The 22,629-nt window shown below is 53.5% G+C and overlaps 2 protein-coding genes across 11 annotated transcripts in view; both read right to left on the reverse strand.

Moving 5' to 3' along the window:
* RASSF5 (Ras association domain family member 5) overlaps positions 1 to 9,425 on the reverse strand; it is a 71,697-nt gene extending 62,272 nt beyond the window's left edge. The window contains exon 1 of one of the 2 annotated variants that reach the window (XM_027074924.2): positions 8,683 to 9,425. In XM_027074924.2, the coding sequence (XP_026930725.1) occupies positions 8,683 to 9,142 (460 nt within the window). In that variant the 5' untranslated portion in view covers positions 9,143 to 9,425. The remainder of the gene's footprint in view (positions 1 to 8,682) is intronic. The other variant, XM_015069902.3, reaches the window with a different exon arrangement.
* A 6,882-nt stretch (positions 9,426 to 16,307) lies between these two features.
* IKBKE (inhibitor of nuclear factor kappa B kinase subunit epsilon) overlaps positions 16,308 to 22,629 on the reverse strand; it is a 32,212-nt gene continuing 25,890 nt past the window's right edge. For 7 of the 9 annotated variants that reach the window (XM_027074908.2, XM_027074907.2, XM_027074909.2 and 4 more), the window contains 4 exons: positions 21,350 to 21,446; positions 20,494 to 20,606; positions 20,216 to 20,287; positions 17,680 to 18,519 (listed from right to left, as the gene is read on the reverse strand). In XM_027074908.2, coding sequence (XP_026930709.1) covers positions 18,486 to 18,519; positions 20,216 to 20,287; positions 20,494 to 20,606; positions 21,350 to 21,446 — 316 coding nt within the window. In that variant the 3' untranslated portion in view covers positions 17,680 to 18,485. Of the gene's footprint in view, positions 17,024 to 17,679; positions 18,520 to 20,215; positions 20,288 to 20,493; positions 20,607 to 21,349; positions 21,447 to 22,629 lie in introns of those variants that run through there. The other 2 variants (XR_003425713.2, XR_008293050.1) reach the window with 2 other exon arrangements.

Genomic DNA, 22,629 nt, shown 5'->3' on the forward strand with positions numbered 1-22,629 from the left:
CACCCTTTCTCAGGCCCAAATATTGGTTCTTTCTCCCTCATTCGTCCTCAGGGAGATGGGGCTGCCACTGGCCTTTTTTTGTGCCCCCACCCCTCAGTTTATCCAGCAACTTCTGCACAGAAGAGGATGGCAAGTGAGTCCAGATCCTAAAACAACACTTGGGGCCACCAAGCAAGGGGGTCCGGAACTTCCGGCCGGGTGAGCCCAGGCTGGGGGGAGGGGAGGCGTTCCCATTCCAGCTCTCAGGGAAGGAAACATGTGTGCTAGAGAACTTCTAGTATGAGTCACAGGTAAGGGGGAAAACCCCTCCTGAATGCCCCCCTTGGGTGCAAGGATATACTGCTCTCACTTTTCCTTTCTCCTCATCGCAGAGCTGTTCTTTGACAGGTTAAGCCACTGGCGAGTTCTCTCTCAGCAGGAGAGAACTGGCAGACACTGAAGAAGGGGCCTTGGGAGGCTTTAGAATCTTCACTCCTGGCCCTTCGAAATCTGGGTAGGAAGAAAAATGTAGGGGTATTTTAGGATGAGAACTATCTAGGGGTGGGGGGATGTATGATGACTTCTCACAGCCCCCCAACATCTAAGCACCAACCAGATGACCTGCCTGCTGAGGAGAGAGTCCAGCCCAGGCCCAACGCAGTTTGAAGAGACAGGCTTCCCTATTTCAAGTGCCGGGGCTACGATATATTCTCACCTTGAAATGCCCTATTCATAGAGAGGTAACCCCAGATTGCTTTCGAAAATACACATCACCAGGATAGACATTTACATACCGTGTGTTCAATCCTTTCTCTCAAAACTCAAGTTGCAGCTGGAATCTGTTGTTCCATTGAATAGTAAGGCATCTCTGAGGGGTTTTGTTTTCTTTTAAATCCTTTCCTCAGTTGCAGAAAGGACATAATTGTTTCAACAGAAACCACAAAACCTCCAGCTTCCATTCAATTTGAATGGAAAAAACAGCTTCCTCCAAGTCAGCAAGGAAAATAAGCAATGATACCCAAATGTAAGACTGATCTGGACAGAGAGTCAGAGATGGGGTGAGAGTGAGGAGGTGGGGGTTCCCCAAATCTGCTCGTCCTCATGTGGCCACATTGCTGCCCGGGATGGAATCAGAGGTCGGTGAGGCAAACCTCGGTCCATATCACAGCCCCTATGCAAACTTTCTTCATCCTAGCTGTCCCTTCTGAGGCTCAGCCTAACTTCGCTGTGGTTCCTGGTTAGCCCTGTGTCATGAACTGTGACCCTGGGTCATGGCAAGGAGGAGGCATGGAACAGGAAGAGACCTCCTACCTGCTTTTTCATGCCAACCCCCCTATATACTCCAAACACCAATGGGGTGGGGCAGGGCCAGAGAGAGACCCTTGTTTCTTTTATCTTGGGACTTAGAAAAACTTCACCTTTTGTTTAAAGATCTCATGATTTACACATGCTGAAGATCTACTTAGAAACCAAACTCTGGAAACAGGCCTAAGTGCAGCCAACTCTCAGTTATCCAGGTGCTGGCCGACTGTGCAGCTGTCACGTGGCTTACCCACCCTTGGCTCACCCCTTTTTTTTTCCTCTGCACTTCTTTTTATGGACATTTCAGCATCACTGACAGAAGGGAGGCAGACGAATGAGGAAGCTCAACTAACTCGCATGTTCAGGGACATTAGCACATAAGGCAAAATGCTGTGCTGGATTCTGGTGCTGATTTTGCCACTACTGACTCTTGCGGAGGTCATCTGCCTCCCTGAAGGCTGTGCCTTCTCACCTGTGAGGGGGCCATGGTCCCACCAGCCCTGCCCACCTCACAAGCCCAGACACAAGAACAGGCTTCAGGTTCGGCCAGGTCATCTCTGAGATAAAAGTTCTCTCTGCCCCACACTTCTTGTTATTCTCAACTCTTCTCATTCCACGTAAATATTCCCATCCCACCAGGCTCATAGGACACCAATTTGCATCTATAGCAAACACAATGATAATTCTTTCCCAGAGCCAGCATCCAGTAAAAACAAAACATAACAAGATTAAAAAAAAAAAAATCAACAAAAGGAAAAAAAAACACAAAAGGATTAAAAAAAACAGGCAAAGAATATCATCCTTCTTTTAGGGCTGACTTTTAGATGCGATTTCTTTTTTCTTTTTTAAGTGTTTTTCTTTTAATGGCTCATTTATTTTTGAGAGAGAGAAAGAGCATGAGTGAGGGAGGGGCAGAGAGAAGGGACAGAGGATCCGAAGCAGGCTCTGTGCTGACAGCAGAGAACTCGATGCGGGGCTCCAACTCACGAACTGTGAGATCATGACCTGAGCCCAAGTTGGATGTTCAACCAACTGGACCAGCCCGGTGGTGTGATTTCTTAAAGGTCCATGTAAGCCAAGTTTCCATTTTTCTAGCAGCATTAGCCAATAGCCACTGCAGATATCTGGGTAAGATCTGCCCTGCCCTGAAAATGTTTGTTCAAGAAACAAGGAGGGGGAGCAGAAGGTGGGGTGCAGGCCCTCCACTGCAGAGTAAACATGACCCAGCCCCTCTGTGGTCACAGGTGAGTGACGTACCCTGCTCCCTGCCTCCCAGTGACACATAGGAATGAACAGACTAGACTTTCCAACACCACCCTTCTTACAAACCCTCAGTACAATGTGAGCTGGAACTTTTCTCCCTGATGCCCTTAATGGGGCCAGAGCAGTAGGTGAGGGTAGGAAAATCCTGAAGAAAATCAGGGATGTGCTACAGAAACCAGGGGTTGCCAGACCCCTCAATCAGGACAGGACACTGTCCCCTGGGAGGCTGCACGCATGGCTACCTTGCCAGGAGGGACCCCTGCTGGTCCTCTTCCTTCCCCTCCCAAAAGGGCAAAATGAGAACCCAGCATCACTGCTTTTTCTACAGGTGCATCTCTCAAGAACTTTCTCTATGCCAGGAACCACAGGCAGGCTAGAACATGCCCCACATGAACTTGTTGGCCACTTTGGCCACCATGCAGAGCTCCTGGGGTGCAGCGAGCTCTGCCCCTGTCTCCTCAGCATGGTGTGTGCAGTGCTTCAGAGAACATCCAAGCATCACCTCCCCTGGTCTGAGTCAAGATAGTCTTGACCTTGGGGCGGGGCTCCCCATGATCACTGTTATTCCACTTAAACCAGTGTCCCCAAGGAAGAGAGCCTGCTGCCCTGTCTGACATCATCCCCTTGGCCTCCTTGCTCTTTCCCCAAAGTCTAAAAGCTGGCTCAGCTTCCCTCCCAACCCGGAGATCCTGCCCTGAACATGTGGACAGAAGCTTGCCAAATCCCTCGGAAAAAAAACCACAAGTGACTACATGCCCAGCCATCTACCGGGTCAGGGCTGGCCTTCCCAGCGCCAGCGCCTCTGGTACTTCCCGACCCAGACAGCAGGGAGCCGGAACCGTGCCGGGGCGGTGGGTGGCCTGGGGGATGGACAGCACATGGCCACCGGCACAGCAGGTCTCCAAGTGAGAGGCAAGGCTGGCTGCTGACTGAAGCTCGGTCTGGGGGTGGGGGGTGGGGAGACATTCCATCTGCGTGCTCTGCGCACCCACAAATACTCACCTGCCCAAGATTATTCACCTTGTCATCTGAGGAATGCGAACAGGAAGAGCCTCTAATAAGGCCAGAGGTGTATTTACAGCTTCCTCACCAGCCTTAATAGTATCCTGGACTGAGCAAGAGTGGCTACCTGCTCTTTCCAGGGGGAAACTGAGGAATGGTACGGGGAGCCAGAGAGGGCTCCATGGAAGAGCCTTGGGGGGCCGGGGGGGAGGATGCTGCTTCCGACACAGAAATGCTGGGCACGGCCAAAGGAGGGAAATGACCTGAGATGGCCTCCAAGGCCTTCAAGGTCTGTCACGTTCACCCCACCTGAGAGGTTCTAACCTTGTCCCGCCCCTAGCCAGGCAGACGATCGACGCCTCCCTGCCTATGTAAGACCTTGGCGGCAGCATCCCTGTGTGCTGACCTCAGGAAGCCATTCTGGGGATGAATATGGAAGCAAGCATGAAAACCCTTTGGGTTCTTCGTGGGAAAATCACGACTGGCCTGTGAAGAATCCTTCCTGTGCTCAGAGGCGGGCTGGGCCTAAGCCAGCTCCCTGTGGCTGAAGTCACTTCACCAGCCAGGCAGGGCCCTTGAGGCCAAGCTGGGGGCTGTCTTTTCTCCGTCACTCAGGGCGTGCCTGCCAGGCTTGGCACAGGCTGAGTGACCGATAAACTTGGGAGGAAGAGAGAGGATCCCGGACCAAACCCTCAGCACTGAGGGGAGATGTCAATTCACTTCCACCTAATAACTCCGCAGGATCAGCAGGCGAACACACACGTTCATTACCAAGTCTAATTAGGCTGGCAGACAAGTGGCATTAATCATTTTTGACTGTACCTGGGATTCAAGCCCCCTTCCCTCCATAATCAGAAATTTTCATGCTCTGATGAAGAGGGGGGACAATTAAGCCCACATTTAATCCTTTCAATTGTATCTTTTGAGAAGACAGGAAGCAGGGAGGAGAGGAAACAGGATACAGCTTGGGGACCTCAGAAGCCTCCCTCAAAGCATTCCAGGTCTGTTCTCTGCCCCCAAACACACACACACACACACACACACACACACACACACACACACACACACACACCACGAGGACCTTTCCCAAAGAGAAGAGCCCAGTTAGAGCCAGCAGTGGGAGGAATCACAGGTGGGGGATTCTACTCTCTTTAACAACTCAACGTCCATTTCTCTAACCTCCACAGCCAAACACGAGCCTAAATCAATGAAAACACTTCAAGCCACACACTTCAGTGCTGCTGGGTGTGCTGGACAAATAAAATACTTTCCAAGTGCCCAAGATTTCTAGGTCTGCCACAGGAAAACTCAGGGTCAATGTCCCAGTCACCCCTTTTACAAAGAACTCATGGCCAGAGAGGATTCCACACGATCCAGGGGCTGTCATGTGGGTGGTTCTAGTCTTTACAGAGAGGCGGGTTGAGCCCAGCCACTAATGAAGTGACAAGACAGAGCTGGGAGGGCTGGACAAGGAGCCCTGTGCGATATCAGTCTCCCTCAACCCAGAAGGTCCCCTGCCCCTGAGGTCTCATGGCAAATGCTTCCTATTCACATCATAATTAAACATCTATCACAGCAGAGGGGTAAAACAATGAGCCCCAGGGCCCCCCTTTCAACCCTGTAATTCCAATCACTTAACAATTCATAGCTCTAAATGATGCTGCCTCCAAGGAAGACTCTAGACACCCACTAGCATCATGCCCAAGCATCCCTCCTTGAGTGCTGAGCTGGTCTTAGGTTTCCCCATTTTCCATACTTTCCATAGTCCAGGATGGCTTCCATATCCACAAAACTAGATGAAAGGTAAAAGGTCAACTCTCTGTGCCTTCTACAGAAGACAGGGTCCATAACCTCTAAAGGACATTACCTGTTACCAAAGCCAAAGGGCAGCCAGTGAGTTTCTGGCTTGTTTGCTGTTGACACTGCCCTCCCAGAATGCTGGAAATGGATCCTCACCAGTGCCACTGTCCCCATCCTAAAACATACACATGCATTCACAAAATTCTGTCTCTCTCTCTTCCGATCCCCACTGGATTTCCTTCTCCATCTAACAAACATGATTTCTTTAATCCTGGAAATTAATATTAACTCTGAGTCTCCCTGTTGGCAAATCCAGCATTAACCAGAGTCAGTTATAGACCTAGATGTGGAAGTAGGAGTAAACTTAAGTTAGAGGGGATTTCACTAAACAGACAGGCACGCACCTTTCTAAAAGTCTCCCTCAGGGGCACCTGGGTGGCACAGTCAGTTGAGAGTCAGACTTCGCTCAGGTCAAGATCTCGAGGTCCATGAGTTGGAGCCCCACATCGGGCTCCGTGCTGACAGCTCAGAGCTTGGAGCCTGCTTCAGATTCTGTGTCTCCCTCTCTCTCTGCCATTCTCCCTCTCCCTCTCTCTCTCTCTCTCTCTCTCTCTCAAAAATAAACATTAAAAAAATTTTTTACAGTCTCCCTTATTAAAAGCTCATTTTGCCAACACCCATCGCCAGCCTCCTGCCCAGACAGATGTCATTTGCATACCACTGCCCTTTTGCTTACTTCCAAGAGCAGAGAGATTTAAGAGTAAAAACAAGCCACCACCTTCATCAACTGCTACTTACTGAGGCTGCTCTGTGCCTGGAACTTTGTTGGAGGCAAGTGATATAAAGACAAGGCACCAGTGTCTTGACGCTCCCTGAGCCACTGGCATTCAGTGAGGATGAAGATGTTTCACAACCGCGGCAGGGGCAGAAAGGGCCTTTCTAGAGGGAATTAATACTTGCGCTTCTTGGGATGCTCATGGCCCTCGCTTCCCCACTTAGCTCAGCCAGGCAGGGTTTGAAAACTGTACTCACTGCTTGGAAAGGTGATCTTAAGAGGTGTCATGAGCCCAGACATATTGTTACAGCTGTTGGATGAGAGGGGATAATAATAACATTCATATTGCATTAAACGTTCATAATGCCTTTTGCAGGGCACTGTGCTAAGTGCTTTACATATATTAATTCATTTAATTCTCATATTAACACAATGAAGTAGGTATGTCATTATCCCTGTTTTTTAAGACAAGGAAGCAGAGCACGGAGATGCCCAGAATCACACAGAGATTAAGTGGCAGAGTAAAGATTCAAACTCAGTTCTTCTGGTTTCAGTCTGTCCTTTTAATCGCTGCATGGTACTACCTTTGTAAAGCCATATTTCTGAACCTCGCTTTTCAAAACAAAGATAAAACAAACCAACCCCATCATGGAATTAGATCTTTAACTGTAAGAAAGATGCTCCGTGAGTTTGGCCAGCTGTGTCTTCACCTGCCAGCGCTCATTTGCACATCAGAACATTTCTCAACTGTTCCCATCAAGCCACAGGTCCACAACCAGTTAAATATTAATAATGACAAACAGAGACTCTGCTCATTAGTCCCTTGATTCCAGCTCTGCTCCCTCTCTGGTGCTCAGACACCTCTAGTTGATACAGTCCCCAAATGTCTTAGTACAAAGTAGAATTCCAATAAAGCAGATTTCCCAGGGTTCCAGCAAAACTAAATCCATGACAGTGAGAATACTGCCTCTCTCTGCGTTTATAGAATTGATGAACACGGTAAGGTACCCTAGGACCCTCGAGAGGGCGAAAGTTGCTGACACATCCACGGGCAAGTTGCATTTGATTCTCCTGGAAAGCCAGGGACATTTACCAAGTGACAGCAGCCCTCCACCCACAATACACCCCTCTATAAATTTTGCTCTTTCCTTTTGTATCAGCACCTAAACTGTGAGTTCTGGTGGTGGAGGGAGCAACACCGACTTTCCCCTCCGATCCTTCCCTCCCACTTGACCCTGGCTTAGAATATGAGCTTTCCTTCCCTAAAGCCAGCTGCAGTAAGAGGCACAGGGTACAGCCTCTGCTGGGAACTGCAGAGAGAGGCGAGAGAGGGTTTTCTTGATGTAGAAGTAGCTGCTGCCTGGCCAGTGCTGCAGCGGGATGGGAGACAGGGGCCTGCTGTCATGGAGGAAGGGCCTTTGCTGAAAAGATGCAAACCACAACTCATTTCCAGAGATGCTTGCTAGGGGTTGTGCCATGTTCTGTGCTTTGTACTTCAGATATTTAAACTATCTCTATAAACGCACAGACACATGGATATGGACATCTTCCACCAAACACGGCAACTTCAAATATGGGGGTGGGGAGAGGACACCCCTTAAAGAAATACACACACCTAACTGTAGGAAGAGAAAAATAATACGCCCCCCGCCCCCCGCCCCTGCCAAGAAGACTGCAAATTTGCTCAGAAAGTCTACAACACTGGGTGTCCAGTGATCCACAGGCAGGCTTTGAGAAGAGTGTGGCTCAGAAGAAGGCTGGAGGGGCCTGAGAGCTCCGAGGAGGAAAGTACTGGGCAGGGAGTTGGGGAATTTTAGAGCCTGGTGACTGGGGCAGTAACCGAAGAGTTGAGGGGGGAGGAGGAGGGGAGGGGGAGGCAGTGGCAGGACACAGCCAAACATTAGAGCAGAGTCCAAAGGTTTGAGGGGCCAGAGGTGGAAGGCAAGAGGGGGCACAGGTCCAGGGTAACCTCAGGTTCGCTTCAACCTCACAGTCCATTTCCATCCAAAGCCTTACCAGGTCTCTTGCCTGTTCCTGCAATGCTCCCTGAAGGAGAGGTGTGCCATAGGCGGACATGTACCATGGGCCTGTACCACAGGCGACAAACCAGCCATTTCCCCATTAACCCTAATAAGCATGGGTCTAAGGGCCATCTCAATACCGGTCTCACAACCCTCTGTCAAGAACTTACAGCAAAAGCAAGAAGGTGCGTGAGATACAACGGAATGACCTTGCCGGCGTGGCCATCATCCGCAACCTGTGTGTGTGTGTGTGTGTGTGTGTGTGTGTGTGTGTGTGTGTGTGGCGGGGCGAAGTGTGTACCTGTCAGGGACAGAGCTATTTGTTATTTGTTAAATACCGCATCACCATACCTGGGCAGTAGGCAGTCACTAAAGCATACCGGGCAGGGGACTAAGAAGCAGAGTCTCCCGGGCGCGTCTCCCTTAGTCGAAGTGGAGAAGGTCAATGGCCCTGTCTCCTGCCCCAGCCCCCTCGCAGTTCCCCGCCCGCGGACTGCGGTCTTCCCGCGCGCCCCTCCCCTGCCATGCCCTCACACTCACTAGCGCAGCGCAGCGCCTGCCGCAGCACCTCTCGTCCGCACAGGTCACACCAGCCCCGGCCGCTCCGCAGCGCCAGTTCGGCGAAGCGGTGCCCCTCGCCTCGCTCCACCGGGACGCGAGGATCCTGCGGCTGCTCGAAGATGCTCCGTACGTCGCGGGGCCGGGGCGCCCCAGGCCGCCGCCGCAGCCTCTGCTGCAGACCAGGCCGGAGAGGGCGAGCGGGTCGGGAGGCCCGAGGTTGGGGCTCCGGGTCCCCCCGGGCAGCCCTCCGGGCGCCGCGCCCCTCGTGCGCCCCGCGCGCAGTGGAGAGGGGAGCGGGGGCGCAGCGGCGAGAGGAGCGGCCGGGGGGCGGCGGCTGCGGCGGCTCGTGGCCGCTCAGACTTTGCAGGTAGCGCGGCGGTTCTGGGTCCAAGAGCAGCGGGTAGGGACGCTGCCCGATGGCCGGGGACGCCATGGCCATGCCGGGCCAACGGCGGCGGCTCGCGGCGGTGGCGCTGCTCCCGAGTCAGCCTCGAGAGAAGGGCGGCCCCACACGAGCGCGCCTTTAAAGGGACCGCAGCCTGCAGGGCGGGGCGGAGGCGGGGAGACTCGCGCGAGGCAGGAAGGACGCCCCAGGGATCCGCCGAACCGCCGAGCGGCTGGGGGCGCGGGAGCGAGCGCGGATTTAGGCGCGTCTTCGGGAAGCGGCCGGGACCGCTGGGGCAGCTAAGAGGCGTTGCTGGGCGGGCCGTCTGCCCTCAGCCCTGCCTCCTTCCCTCTCCCATCACGGCCCCCCAAACCAGATACCCCCCATAACCGCACCCCAACACGCCCCGGTGAGGGAGCAGGCGGCCAGGAAGGGCTTGGGAACTAGCTGCGGGTGGGTCTGTGAATAGGTCCCGAGGCCCGTGTCCGCGCGCCACCCTCCGGCTTTTCCCGCCCACGGGAGAGTGTGCGCCTCGGCTCCCCTCGCCGCACCCCCCCCCACCCCGGGCCACCCTGCCCCGCGTGGGTCGGGAATGCCCCGTCGGCGCTTGCGCTCCCGCAGCGGCTCCGAGTCCGGTGACGCCGAGGCACGCGCGGCTGCAGACGCTTCCGATGCTGACCGCGGGAAGCCGCCTACTCGGCGGCCGAGGCTGTCCGCGTGCGACTTTCACTCTCGCTGGATTTCCCCTCCGTCGGCAGCCCTGCCTGGTAGGATATTCCTTTCCCGGAAGACTGGGGTTATGATCCGGGGCCCTGGATCGCCCGGACTTGGGAGAGCTTATCTTCCTAAGACAAAACCTCCTCCTCCCACAGCTGCTCTAGTAACTCCTGTGGAAACATCAGCCCCTCCAAAAGCCCTACTTCGTATTAGTGATGGACGGCTCACTTGTGGGACCCAGAGTCCTTTTGTGCTGGCGCCAGACCAGGCTTCATAACCTTCTCTGTCCCTTCCATTTGAACGCTCCGATTTCACCGTCTTCAAAGTCTTAATACTTTTTGAGCAAGGGCCCGGCAGTTTCTTTGTACGCTAGGTCCCACAAATTACGTATCCTGTCCTGATCGTCTCTCGCGGGCGCGAACAGGACTGCTGGATCTTTGAACCCGCCAGCTGCACGACCCCGGGCCCTCTCCAGCCTCTGTACTTTTGTCTATTTATTTATTTATTTATTTATTTATTTATTTATTTATTTCCCGTAAATTAGTCTGGGAGTGGGAAGACAGGTAAATGCTTTTGCGATCCACGGCTCTGATGCGATGACCACTGCCTGTCCTTTTAAAACTTGGGGTTCAGTTTGGTTGATTTAGCAGAGGTCACCAGCAACCGACTTTGCAAATAGTCTAAATTCCTAAAGACCTCAGACTTGTTCTTCCCAAGCCAGAGATGGGACTCCCCCTAGTGTCTGATAGGGGAATCTTCACTTTTGCTTTTAGTTTCCCTTTGAAGGTAATTTTTAGGTAATTCCTAAAATTTCAGGAGTCTAGCAGCCAGGGAATTCCCAGCCTGCCTTGACCCATGACAGGAGAGAGGAGAGAGAGGAGAGGAGAGAATGTGCACCATCCGCTCCCCTCTCCCACCTCTCCCCTCCCCTGTCTGAACCTTGCTTTCTCTACCTTCAGTGCTTTTCAAACTTTGGTGTGCATCACAATTACTTGGAGGGCTTGTTAAATCACAGATTACTGGGCTCCACCCCCAGAGTTTCTGATCAGTATGAGTTTAGGGCTGAGGTGTGAGATTTTGCCTTTTTAAATTTTAATTATTTTTTTTGAGAGAGAGAGAGAGTGTGTGTGTGCAGGGAAGGGAGAGAGAGAATCCCAAGCAGATTCCACACTGTCAGTGCAGAGCCCGATGCAGGGCTTTAACTGTGAGATCATGACCTGAGCCAGAGCCAAGAGTTGGACACTCAACTGACTGGGCTACCCAGGCGCCCCGAGATTTTGCATTTTTAACAAATCCCTAGGTGGTGTAGCTGCCGGTGGTCCAAGGACTCCAGTACTCTAGATCCAAGGTGCTGATAAGGTGGGCTTCTCTGTTCTTTTCCCCACAGGGCAGGTGAACTTCAGTGGACACAACTGAGAAAAACTCCATAGGCGGGGGTGTCAGGAGGGCTATCCCTGAATGCTTTCTGCTGAATATTTGCAAAGAAAAGTACAATTTGCATTTTTGGTCTCTTTCTCCCCCTTCTCCCACTTTTTCTGCAAATAGTTTTCTCAGAGTTGTTGCAGAAACCTGTATTGCACGTAAATATCTGCTCATATCCACCCTTTGTTATCCATCCATCTCCACGGACTTGAGAGTTGTTGGAGGAGATCACTGTCTCCCAGGAGGCAGTGAGCTGGGTGAGGTCCAGGGCGTGCACCCAGCTTGAGCTCTGGTTGACAGCTTGCTGTGGCAAGAAGGGACCTGGTAATGAGTACATCATTTGGAAGGCCAGTTCTGAAATGCCGCTTGTGAAATAATTGCCAACAGTCACCATCTCTGCCCTCCATTGCACTCCCCACCCCCTTTCCAGGCATGGGTTTGGGCAGCCGGTTCCAGATCCCCTGGATGGAGAGGCTCATGGGATGGGTGTCTAGAATCACCGGACATAAACCCCTTCCCAGTTGCCTGAGCTGCACAGAAAAATGATCTGGGCTTCCTTTCCGGATGCAGCTCTGATTTGGAAGAATGGTGGTGACTGCTCTCAGCCCTGAATGGGGGAGGTGGTTGTGCAGGGCCAGAGCCCTGCATTTGGCTTCTGGGATGGGAACAGAGATGAAAACGGAGATAACATAACCTCATGTAATCAACCCAAAAAGTTTATCAAGTTTATCTTAAGGTTCATCTCCCTGAGCCAAGAATTGAGGCTGGGAGAAGTAGTTGCCTCCCCAGAGCCCCAGCTGGAGGCTCCCTGGCTGGGACTCGCCTCCTCTGATGCCATCTTGCCCAGCCCAGCCCGTCCCACACTCCCTCTCTCTCTCTGTCTCTCTCTCTCTCTCACAAGTCAGTCCTCCTTCCCCAGGGAGGAAGTACTAAATAAACTCTAGTCTCGTTGTAGGGTCAGGACCATGACCGATGTACTGTAGTGGCTGATGCTTGAGGTTCAGAACTGTTTGGACCCGTCTTTGGTCATGCCAGCTACCCGGGTAGGACCACAGCATCTGCTGGGACACCTCCTCTGGGAGTTTTTCCCATGTTAGCAGATCCTCTTGTCTCAGAGCCATTGACTTTTTTCTGTTTGTGACTCACCCCCAGAAGAGTAGGTGTGCTGTTTTTATTTTTGACCAAGGGGAAGGATCCTGACAGTAGCTCAAGTGTGTGGTCAGTGTGTGAAGTCACTGCTGAGGTGGTCAGAGAGTGTGCTGGCTCCCCCATTGGGTGAATTGCTTCAGGGCTGTCCTCCCAACCCTCTACCAAGTTTCTTAGTAGGAAGGAAAGGGGAAGAACAGGATGGGTCCTGACTTTCTGAAGGGGAAGTTTTTGGTTTTGTTTGGCTTTGAAGCATTTGAAGTCGCTGAAATCCCCGAAGCACTGAGGGGACCTCCCAGTGATTCTGACAGTACAACTGTTTGCACAGCCTCGCCGGACCAGTCAGGACAGGTTAGGTTATGCTGCAGTAATAAACATCCTGCAAATCTCGGTGCCTTTAAACCAGAAACTTCTCTCTCATATTACATGCCCTTTGCTGGTTGGCTTGGAGAGTCTGTTCTTCAAAGCCACTCGGGGACCCAGGCTGATGGATCCCAGCCACTACATCTGCTGTTGCCAGTCACCATGCCAGAGGGAAACCAAGAGAGCCTGGAAGCTCCTACATATCCAGACCATCCTACACAGTGGGAGCAGGAGGTGCAATCCTATCATGTGCTCAGAATGGGGAAGGGGGCACCTGGGTGGCTCAGTTGGTTGGGCATCAACTCTTGATTTTGGCTCAGGTCATTATCTCAGTGTTGTGGGATCAAGCTTGGCGCTGAGTATGGAGCCTGCTTAAGACCCCCCCGCCTCTCCTTCTGCCCCTCTCCCCTGCTTGCACTCTCTTTCTCTCTCTAAAATTAAAATATATATATATTTTTTTAATGAAATGAACTCAATTGTCAGCTACCAACTCATTTCTTAACAACCTTTAAGCCATGGTCCCTGCACCCAGGGAGGGGAGACAAAGAACTACCTGGCCCAGGGAGAATAGAAGGCACCCAGTGACCTGCTGGGCGGGATAGATGTGACAGTGGTGTTGGGAACTCTATTTAAGACTCATGAACTCCTCCAAAGTTGATGGTCACTGGGGTGGATTTCGTGCCTCCATGGCCAGGGCTGAAGGCTAGGAGGATGTCTTCCCCACTTCAGGAGGATGGGCTTTCTTTGTGTCACCAACCCCCAGTGCTCCCACAGGGATCATCTGGGTCCTTGACAGTACTTGGGACAAGAGGGCAAACCAGGGTTCGAACGTGAGCAAGGATCTGAGGGCTCCTGGAAAGGTGTCACCCTGTAGGGTGGGGTGGTGGGTGGGGCTTGTTTGCCAACAGTTTAGTGATGCCTCCTCGGTCTGCATCTCAATTATGGGATTTTTCCACCCAAGTTACTCCACCAGGCTTATGATAAGACTGGTGTATGTGTGTGTGTGTGTGTGTGCGTGTATGTTTCTTCTTTCTGTGTTGGAAAAACTCAGATATTCCAGGCAGATCTGTCTGCAGCTTCTCCCCCTCAGCCAGAGAGGAGGCTCCAAGCCACAGCCACTTATATTCCAGCACGAAGTCAGCTCTGGGCCCATTGCTGTGGCAGGAAGCCAGGGACGAAGATTGTGACAGACCAGCACAAGCACAATGGCCGGGATGGTCTTCCTGGCTCTTCCTGCTCCCACCCAACCCACCACATATGCGTGCGCTCACACACACACACACACACACACACACACACACACAATTGTCTCTTCTGGGTCTCGGTCCTCTCATTTCTGTTCCCCCTCCGCCCTCCTTCTCCATTACCCTTTGCCTGTCCATCTCTTTATCACTCCCTTCCTCTCTCTCCTGCCTCCCACCCTCTCTCCTGTCCTTACTCCCATCTCTTGTCTCCGCCACACACCCCCATCTCTCTACAGAGGGCACTGGGAAAGGGCCCAGCTGCTTGAAGTAACTGCTATTACTCAGAGCTTCCAAGGGAAATAGTCTGAAGCTCCTTCAGGCCATCCTGGCCCATTCCTTACCACCTCCCGTTGGCATCACTTGGCTAAGGATTCTCTGTGAGATGAAGGGAAAAGAAGCCAGGATTCCACCTTTTACAAAATCACTGAAGCAGCCTGGAAGTGACTCCCAAATGACTAATTGTAGCAGAGGCTCCCCCTGCTGAAGTGAGATAGGCCTGAGAAAGCAAACGGTGGGTGCAGTGGGAGAGTGGCCAGGTCCTTGTGGGGATCTGTCCTGTCCCCTAGCCTAGCCTCCCTGACCTCAGCTGTCAGGGTGGGAGGGCGGTGCTTGGTCAGGCGTATACTGCCCACTGCCCATTGGCCTGTGCTGGGGCGTTCACATGTCCTCTGCAGGTCGTTTGCAAACTCTGCCTCAGTGTTCTCAAACTTTAGCTTAAGAATCACCAGGAAAGGAGCACCTGCATGGCTCAGTTGGTTAAGCATCCGACTTCAGCTCAGGTCATGATCTCATGATCCGTGAGTTTGAGCCCCACCTGGGGCTTTGTGCTGACAGCCCAGAGCCTGGAGCCTGCTTCCGATTCTGTGTCTCCCTCTCTCTCTGCCCCTCCCCCGCTCATGATGTCTCAAAAATAAATAAAAACATTTTTAAAAAATTAAAAAAAAAAAAGAATCGCCAGGGAAGCTCATCCACATTGCAGGTTCCTGGGCTATACCCTTACTGATTGGAATCATGTGGGTGGGGTCCCAGAATCTGTTTTGAACCCAGACACCAGCCTATAAAGAGGAAATTGAGCAGATTCTGAAACACAGAGACTACAGGCCTGTAGCTCTGGGCACTGAAAGAGGCACCAGGCCCTCCAGAGTGGGCTGCACTAACCGCATGGGGAGCCCAGATGTGCCCCCACATCCTCCTAGTTAGGCCCACTTTTAACATGGACTAGCCTATTTTAAGAGGATGCTCGCCATAAATCTGAATGCCATGTGGATTCTTTCCAGATATTTGTGACCGAACTGAGCCACTGACTGAACTTATCTGACACAAGAGCTTCTATTTCTTTTTTTCTTAAGTCTATTTATTTATTTTGAGAGAGAGAGAGAGAGAGAGAATGTGAGTGCGCACACAAGCGGGGAAGGGGCAGAGAGAAGGAAAGACAGAATCCCAAGCAGGCTCCACGCCATCGGGACAGACCCTGATGTGGGGCTTGAACTCATGAACCATCAGATCATGACCTGAGCAGAGATCACGAGTCAGATGCGTCGCTAAGCCGCCCAGGCGCCCCAAGAGCATCTGTTTCTTGATCTACCCTGCACAAGATCTTCACAGCCAAGGGAGGGGCAGGGGGTGTGCAGAGAATTAACATTGTGTTTCAGGCACTTTGTAGACATATCTGATCTATTCCTACCTGTAACTTTGAAAGATGTCATCACCACTTTACAAATGAGACCGAGGCACGGTGTTTCAATACACCCTCCACAGCGACACCAAAGAGTCATATCTTTAAAATACCAGTTGGCGTTGGCTTTAAATCTGTTTCTATGCTTCCCTGAGGTAAAGCTCAAATTCCCTAGTGTGGCCTACAGGACCTTTTGGGTCTGGCTGCCCTCTTTCCTCAACACTGACTTCCCACTTCAGCTTACTCCACAGTGACACACATTCTTACAGTTCTTTCCATGCCGTGGCTGTGCTGTTCCCACTGCCGGGGACGCCTGTCATGCCTTCTTTGCTAGGTAACTCCACTCACCTGCCAACACCTCACCGGAGTCCACTGCCGCCTGAGTCCTTCCCTGACCTAACCGCGGTCCCCTGTGATGACGGTGACGTAATGCCACACTTGAGCTGTGTGTTCCTACTCTCCTCATGACACTGAGATGCCTCCCCCATCAAGGTGAACTCCTCCGGGAGCAGGTGAGGCATCGTAGTCACCTGTGTGGTTTTGGTACCCATAACCGGGCCTGGCACAGTACGGGGTGTTCAGTTCATGCCTGAGGAACCGAGTGGGCTCATTTTAAGTGTCGTGTTAGGAATCACTACAGAGGACAGAAAGGGGAGTTTAAGAGGTCTTCAGACACCTGAGGATCTTACACCGTTCTGAATCTGGGCCTTGGTCCAGTTCCTCGCACAGAATCAGAAGCTCTGCAGGAGTTTAAATCGGGGGAGGCGTCCACGTCCCAGCACAGGAACAGACTGGAGCCTTTGGGCATGTCCTCTGCTGGGCTCTGCTCATGAGATCACAGAGCCTGGATCATATCATGTCTCAAAAATCCACACTTGGCTTTCAGGGATCCCCTGGCTCTTCTGCTGAGCTCCACCAAGCATATGTGATCCAGAGGCAGCCACAGCTGCCAGGGAAAATCCATGCTGGGACTTCCCTACAAGGCCATTGATGAGCCAGAAGTGTCAGCCTGAACTTCACGCAGGCAGAGCAGACCAGGCATGCCCAGGGCCCAGGGCCGTGGAGAGGCAGCAGCTGGTTCCAGGGGCCCCAGACTCTGAGCCCATTGGGTATAGATGACCCCATGGACGCCACCCCCCCCCCAAATGGCATACGTGAAGCCACTTAGGCCTGATGCAAGCAGCCCCTCGGTACCCCTCCCCTGGGTCTTTAGAGGGTGCTGGTCTTTTCCATAGAGAAGCAGCATGGACGGTATCAGAATGCAGGACCCAGGTCTCCTCACTTCTGCCCTGCTGGGTCATTAGGCAGGGTAGCCTCTGAGGACATGGAGGTTTCGTGAAGACAGGCAGGAAAGATTTCTGGGGTGATCTAGAGTCAAGCATAGTGTTGTTTTCATGCTTCATGCACAAATGGAGCCTCCCACGCATCTCCCTCCCCTCATGGGGCTACTTGACTGCGTTCTCCCCCACCCCCTAGGCTAGGTGGGTAGCCGAGTTCTGCTTAAGGGAAGGCTGGATGTAGTGCGGGGAAAGACTGCGTTTGTACAAGTCTGAGTGCCCAGGCACCATTCTAGCTTCTAGGCAAAATGAGGGAATACTCAAAATGGTCCACAGTAGTGCTTAAGCTCGATATTTAGGACACAGCCTAGGTTTTGAACAGTGGTGGGGAATGGGGGTGGGGGAGGAGTAGGCACTTAGATGGTGGATTTGAGTTGGTGGGGGAGAGAGATCTCCTTTCTCCCCAAGTCCCAGGCCCCCTGTAAGTCCCCCCCAAATGACTGGGGGCAGGAGAAGGAATGGGCAGGCAAGCCCTCCCAGCAGGATGCCATCTTCCTCGGACTTTTCCCTGAAATTAGGGCCCATTTAGGGGAAAGGCAGGGATCAGGAAGTGACCAGTCCCGCCTCCATTTCCCAGTCCTTGTCCTCACAGATCCCCACCCACCGCCTGCTGGGATGTCAAGCACACACATAGCCAAGAGCCTTCCCCTGCCTCACAGACACAGCCCAGCGAGAGCCACTCAGAAGTAGAGAAAAAGAAGGCCACATTTATTCCACTTCTTCAAGGTGCAGGCCTCTTATCTCCTTTGGGCACTGGGCTTACGGGCCTGTGCTCACTGTTGACAGTGGCTGGCTGCGTCTCCCAGAGCCCGGCAGTGCCTCGGGCAGAATGAGGAGGGCAAGGGTCCCCGGGGACCTAGCACCTGGCCTTGACCACCCATTCTCTCAACCCTGCCAGGCTCTGCCAGACCAAGAGTAGAGGCAAAATCAGGCTCTGGAATGCCTGGGGCTGAGGGTGGGGAGCCCCAGAAATCATAGGAGAGGGGAGGGTTGTATGTTCCCTGGGAAACCCCTTAAGAGGAAGGAAGACTGAAATTAGGTCGCTTGACCTAGCATCCTAGGGGAACCCCTGGAGGCCTCCTCTTCTGTTCCCTGAGAAGTGAAGCCCCGTAAACCAGAAGAGGTGGGTGGGCAGATCGATGGGAGTGATCTGAGTCTCTTCTCCCCCCAGGCGGCCTGCCAGCTTTAGCCACACAGGCCCGGGAGACGGAGGAGCCGTACCTGAGCCTGTGTGAGAGAGACACAAAGTTCAGCCCAGGCAGTGTGGCCTGTCGGAGATGGCCTGGCACCCCAGGTCCTACTGTGCTGCTTCCGGCAGAGAGGCAGTGGAAGGTAATGCTGGTGACATCTCCCAGCTGTTGGCCGGGAGAGAGGTAGGCTGATGAGATGGGACCAGACATCATCCTGTGTTAGGTCCCACACTGCAGGCAGGAGAGCAGGCTTTGAATGATTCGAATGCTTCAGGATGTCGTGCAGCCCATGGAGCTCGGACCTCAGGAGTCAGGGGCCGACGGGGGCCTACTTAACCTGTAAGGAAAGCTACCAGTTAGCTTCCCCCACCTAGGCAGAGAAGCCTGCAGCCCGTAACCCGGGACCCAACACACTCAACTTTCAGGAACACCCAGCCATTTTATCCTGAGCTGTCCCCTCGTCGTGTCTTTGACCCCCAACTCTGGTCCTCATCCCTGACTACACTTTAGAATCCCCTGGGGAGTTTATAAAATCCCCAGCCTCCTGCGGCACCAGAGTCTCTGGAGGCAAGACCTGGGAGCCACTCTCTTCAAAGCTCCCCTGGTGAATCCAGTGTGGCCAAAGGTCAGGAGCAGCTGAGGTGGGGAGAGGAATTCAAGTTGTTTCTGTAGGCTCTTTGGCTACAGCTCTGCATAAGGAAGTGAAAATTCACTAAAGTTTTGAGTTATCTGTAAATAAACTCCATATCACAGCAAGAAAAATTTATGTCAGCACTAAAATTGGAACTTCCTGCCCACGAGGGCCGCTTGGGAAAGAATTCCGCGCCCCCCCCCCCCCTCCTTGCAAGGGTTTAAGAGGATGGATTCTCCCCTTGCTGGGATGGGTCAGGGAGGAGCTCCCTCCTCAGCCCAAGGACCCTGAAAGTCAGGAAAACCGCAAGTTCTGCTCCTGGCTCCCCAGCACCCAACACTTGCCATTTAGTGAGCCCTTTCCTCTGTGCCCCTCCTCCCCAGCACATGGTGTCTCTCATCCTGCTTAGGCCAACCCCAGGGAGGGGCACCATTCATTCCTATTTCACAGGGGAGGGAACCGAAGCTGAAAGCAGGACAAATCTCCCAGGTTCATGCACTTTGTACAGAGCAGCCAGGAGTCAGGTCCTGTTGGAATTTCTGCAGATTCTTTCCACTGCGCCCCAGTTGTCCCGTGGGGAAGCGACAGACTAGGCTGATGGGAGGGGTGTGGGGTGTGCACGCACATGCACAAGTGTGTATGTATGTAAACAGGCACTCTGACCTTCAGGGCAAGGACCATCCTCGTTGCCGAGATTAGGTCCCCCCTTCTCCTTGGTATTAAAAATGTGCTTTATACAAGCAGGACTACTAGAGGGCAGGGCTTTTTCCCTTTCAAATGCGCTTACTTGGATATGTGAGAAGTTGGTCAGTCTGTTATTCCCCAGCTCTCTTTTGTGAATGTCACTGGTGCAAAAAATCCAAAAGTCTGAGCCCTGCTGCACCCCCTGTGGTTCACCTTGCCCCCCACCCTGGGGAGGGGACCCTAACAGGAGGTGATCCAGAGTCTCTGAGGCTGGGCCCGCAGCCTGGCAGCCCTGGGAACATGTGCACAAAGACAGAGCCCAACAGGGCCGGAGAAAGGCCTCGGGCAGTTAACCCACGTTCTGTGCTGCGGTTTCCTGGTGTGGGACATGGACAGCAGGACTCTATGGATGGTTGCAGAGGCTGAAGGGCTCGGTCTGGGGCAGGCATCAGGCAGAGTCCACATTCTCAGGGAGCAGGATGTGGCCACAAACCCACGTGCTTCCGAGTCCCCCTGTCTGACTTTATTGAGGCTCACGTCCTCAAGACTCTAGTGAAAGCCTACACCTCACAAAGATGGCGACCCACCTAAGGACAAGGCCAAAGCTCCGACGTGACTGGAAAAGGGACACCTGTCATCAAACCTGCATGGGCAGGCACAGGGACCCAAGGGTGGCTTGAGGAGCCGCCCGTCCCCACACACAGTGGGAGCTCCTTACCCTTCAATGATGCGGTTGTTGTCCTGAAGGTCGAAGGCCAGCAGCTTCACCTCCTCGCAGAGCTCCTGCATGCTGTCCAAGGCAGAGGCAAGAGAGGCGGCTGTGGCTGAGGCCCAGCTGCCCGCCTGACCCCTTCCCCAGGAAGCCTGCCACCCAGACTCTCTTGATTCCTGCCTCCCAGGCCTGAGGCAGAACCCCTTGGGCTCTCACCTCTGCACCCTCCCCCTCCCCCGCTATTCCCTTCCACACACACTTCCCCTCTTCTCTCCAGCACTTACTGCAGAACCAGGTCTGTCAGTGCAGAGCTGGGGTGGGGAGCTGTGGGGGGTGCTGAGACCTGAGCCCCCATTGTTCTGTCCTGAAGGAGCTGGTGAGATAACTGGTCAAGGATCTGAAGGGAAAGCCACGCTTTAGTCAGGAGGGGGGGCCAGCAGGTGTGTTTCTTTGTAAGGGAAGTGTGAGTAAGGGTAAGAAAAGGGTGACAAAATGGCTCCCAGCCTGCATCCCTGGGGCACCCAGAATGCCCAAGCCTTTCCCACAAGCTCCTGCTTCCCACCCTGGGAGCACGGCTGACACAGCCACCCTCCCTCGACTGTGCTTGGATTTAACGGTCCAGACTGTCCAGTTCTCCTCTGGGTCCAGCCTACAACACCATGGCCCAGCCCAAGCCAGGAGCTCCAGAGAAGGGGCAGGGCAGCCCAGCCAGCCTCTGAAGGGATGAGGATGGCTACAGGTGCCACGGGCTGGGGACCAGAGAAGCAGCCTTCCCAGAGCTGCCTGTGTGGGGGTCTCTTCCCAGAGAGCAGACTAAAAGACCACAGAGAGTTCACGTGGCCTCTCTCAGGAGTAGCCTGGACACTTCCCGGCTCCACGGGACCCGAGGAAGATGTCCCAGAGTTCTGGAAGCTGTCTGTGCAGTGACCTTCAGTCTCAGATCACCAGGAAGTGCCTTCCCTTCCCTCTGTCCCCACCTCAGGGCACATTTGTATGTTAGAGACCTCCAACCCCACAAAGTGCTTGGGCTTGGTTGAAGGCAGCCCTGCCCAAAGGCAGGGGAATGGCCCCGTGGCCCCAGGGTGCCGGATTGACCTGGCTTCCTCTCGGCAGCCCCAGTGCCCCCTGAAGATCTCGCACCTTGCTGAGGCTCTCCTGGGCTCCCTGGGCTTCTGTGTTAAAGGCAGCCACAGAACAGCTGACCATACGCAAGTGGATCCTGGTCTCATGCACCTCCCTGGAGAGAGCAGGTAAGAAATCAAAGCTGGGTTTGCTCGTTCTGACAGGGGCCCATCCAGCCACCCTTCGGGTCACCACACAGACACAGGGAGAGGCTTTCCAGACAGCGGAGGATGGAGATGATGGGTCCTGGCATCTGCCCCCCTCACTGCCTCTTGCCAGGTGTGCCCTCACCTCTCACAGAGGGCACTTCTGACTGAGACTGTTGAGGGTCCGAGCAGAACCACGGCGGGAGTGCACAACCACATGTGGCTGCGCCCACCACACATGCCAGTGAGGACGAGCTCGGGGCCAGGTCAGGCTCCAGACAGAGGAAGTCCACCCCAGGGCACTTACTACGGGAATGGCCCCATTTCCAGAGCAAATCAAGGTCAGGACTCTTCTACGAATTCTCTTTTTCTCTAAGTGGAGGGAGTGGGCAGGACCATTTTCCCCACTGCACGAAAAGGAAACCAACCCAAAGACAGATAAACCAGTGGTTGATTCTCACCCCTGCCTACACATTACAATTACCTGGAGGCGCTTTTAAAGTGCTGACTTGCAAGCCTGACCTCAGACCAATTAAATCAGAATTTGGGGTGGGGTGGGGTGGGGGGGTGGAGGAGGAGCTGTGTTCTAATGTGAGGATGGGTGTCAGCCCCATAACAAGCCCACAGGTCATACGGGCCTGGGAACCTGCCCTCTCTTCTCAGGAGGGGCCGGTATTCCCACAGGCAGGGGAAGGAGGGAGGGACTCATCCGAGAAGGGAAAACCCAGAACTCCTACAGGGGGCCGTCTGAGAGGGTTCTATTCAAGGGCCGCATCCCACTTCTCCCCAGAGAGGGGGCTTCCCAACACAACCACCTGGAAACATGGAAAGAAGCCAGAGTTTCCAGGCAGTCATACCCACAGACTAGTCTTTGCTACTTACTAGCTGTGTGGTATTGAGAATGAGACCTATGCCCTGAGCCTCAGTTTCCTCATCTGGGAAGTGGGGTGATCGTGTGTACTGCATAGGGTAGATGTTGTGGGATTAAATAAGCTAACGTACAGAAATCACCCAGGTGCACAAAAAAACCCTCATGTTCTGGTCTTTGTGCCTTTACTCCCACCTCCCCTCAGTTAGGGCTCTGCAAGCCTGAAGGGCCAGGCTCAGAAGGGCCCTGGGGGTCCACGAGCTCAGCTCAGTGGGGAGGGTCCG

Source organism: Acinonyx jubatus, chromosome E4 (genome assembly GCF_027475565.1).
Source record: "Acinonyx jubatus isolate Ajub_Pintada_27869175 chromosome E4, VMU_Ajub_asm_v1.0, whole genome shotgun sequence".
Taxonomy (NCBI): domain Eukaryota; kingdom Metazoa; phylum Chordata; class Mammalia; order Carnivora; family Felidae; genus Acinonyx; species Acinonyx jubatus.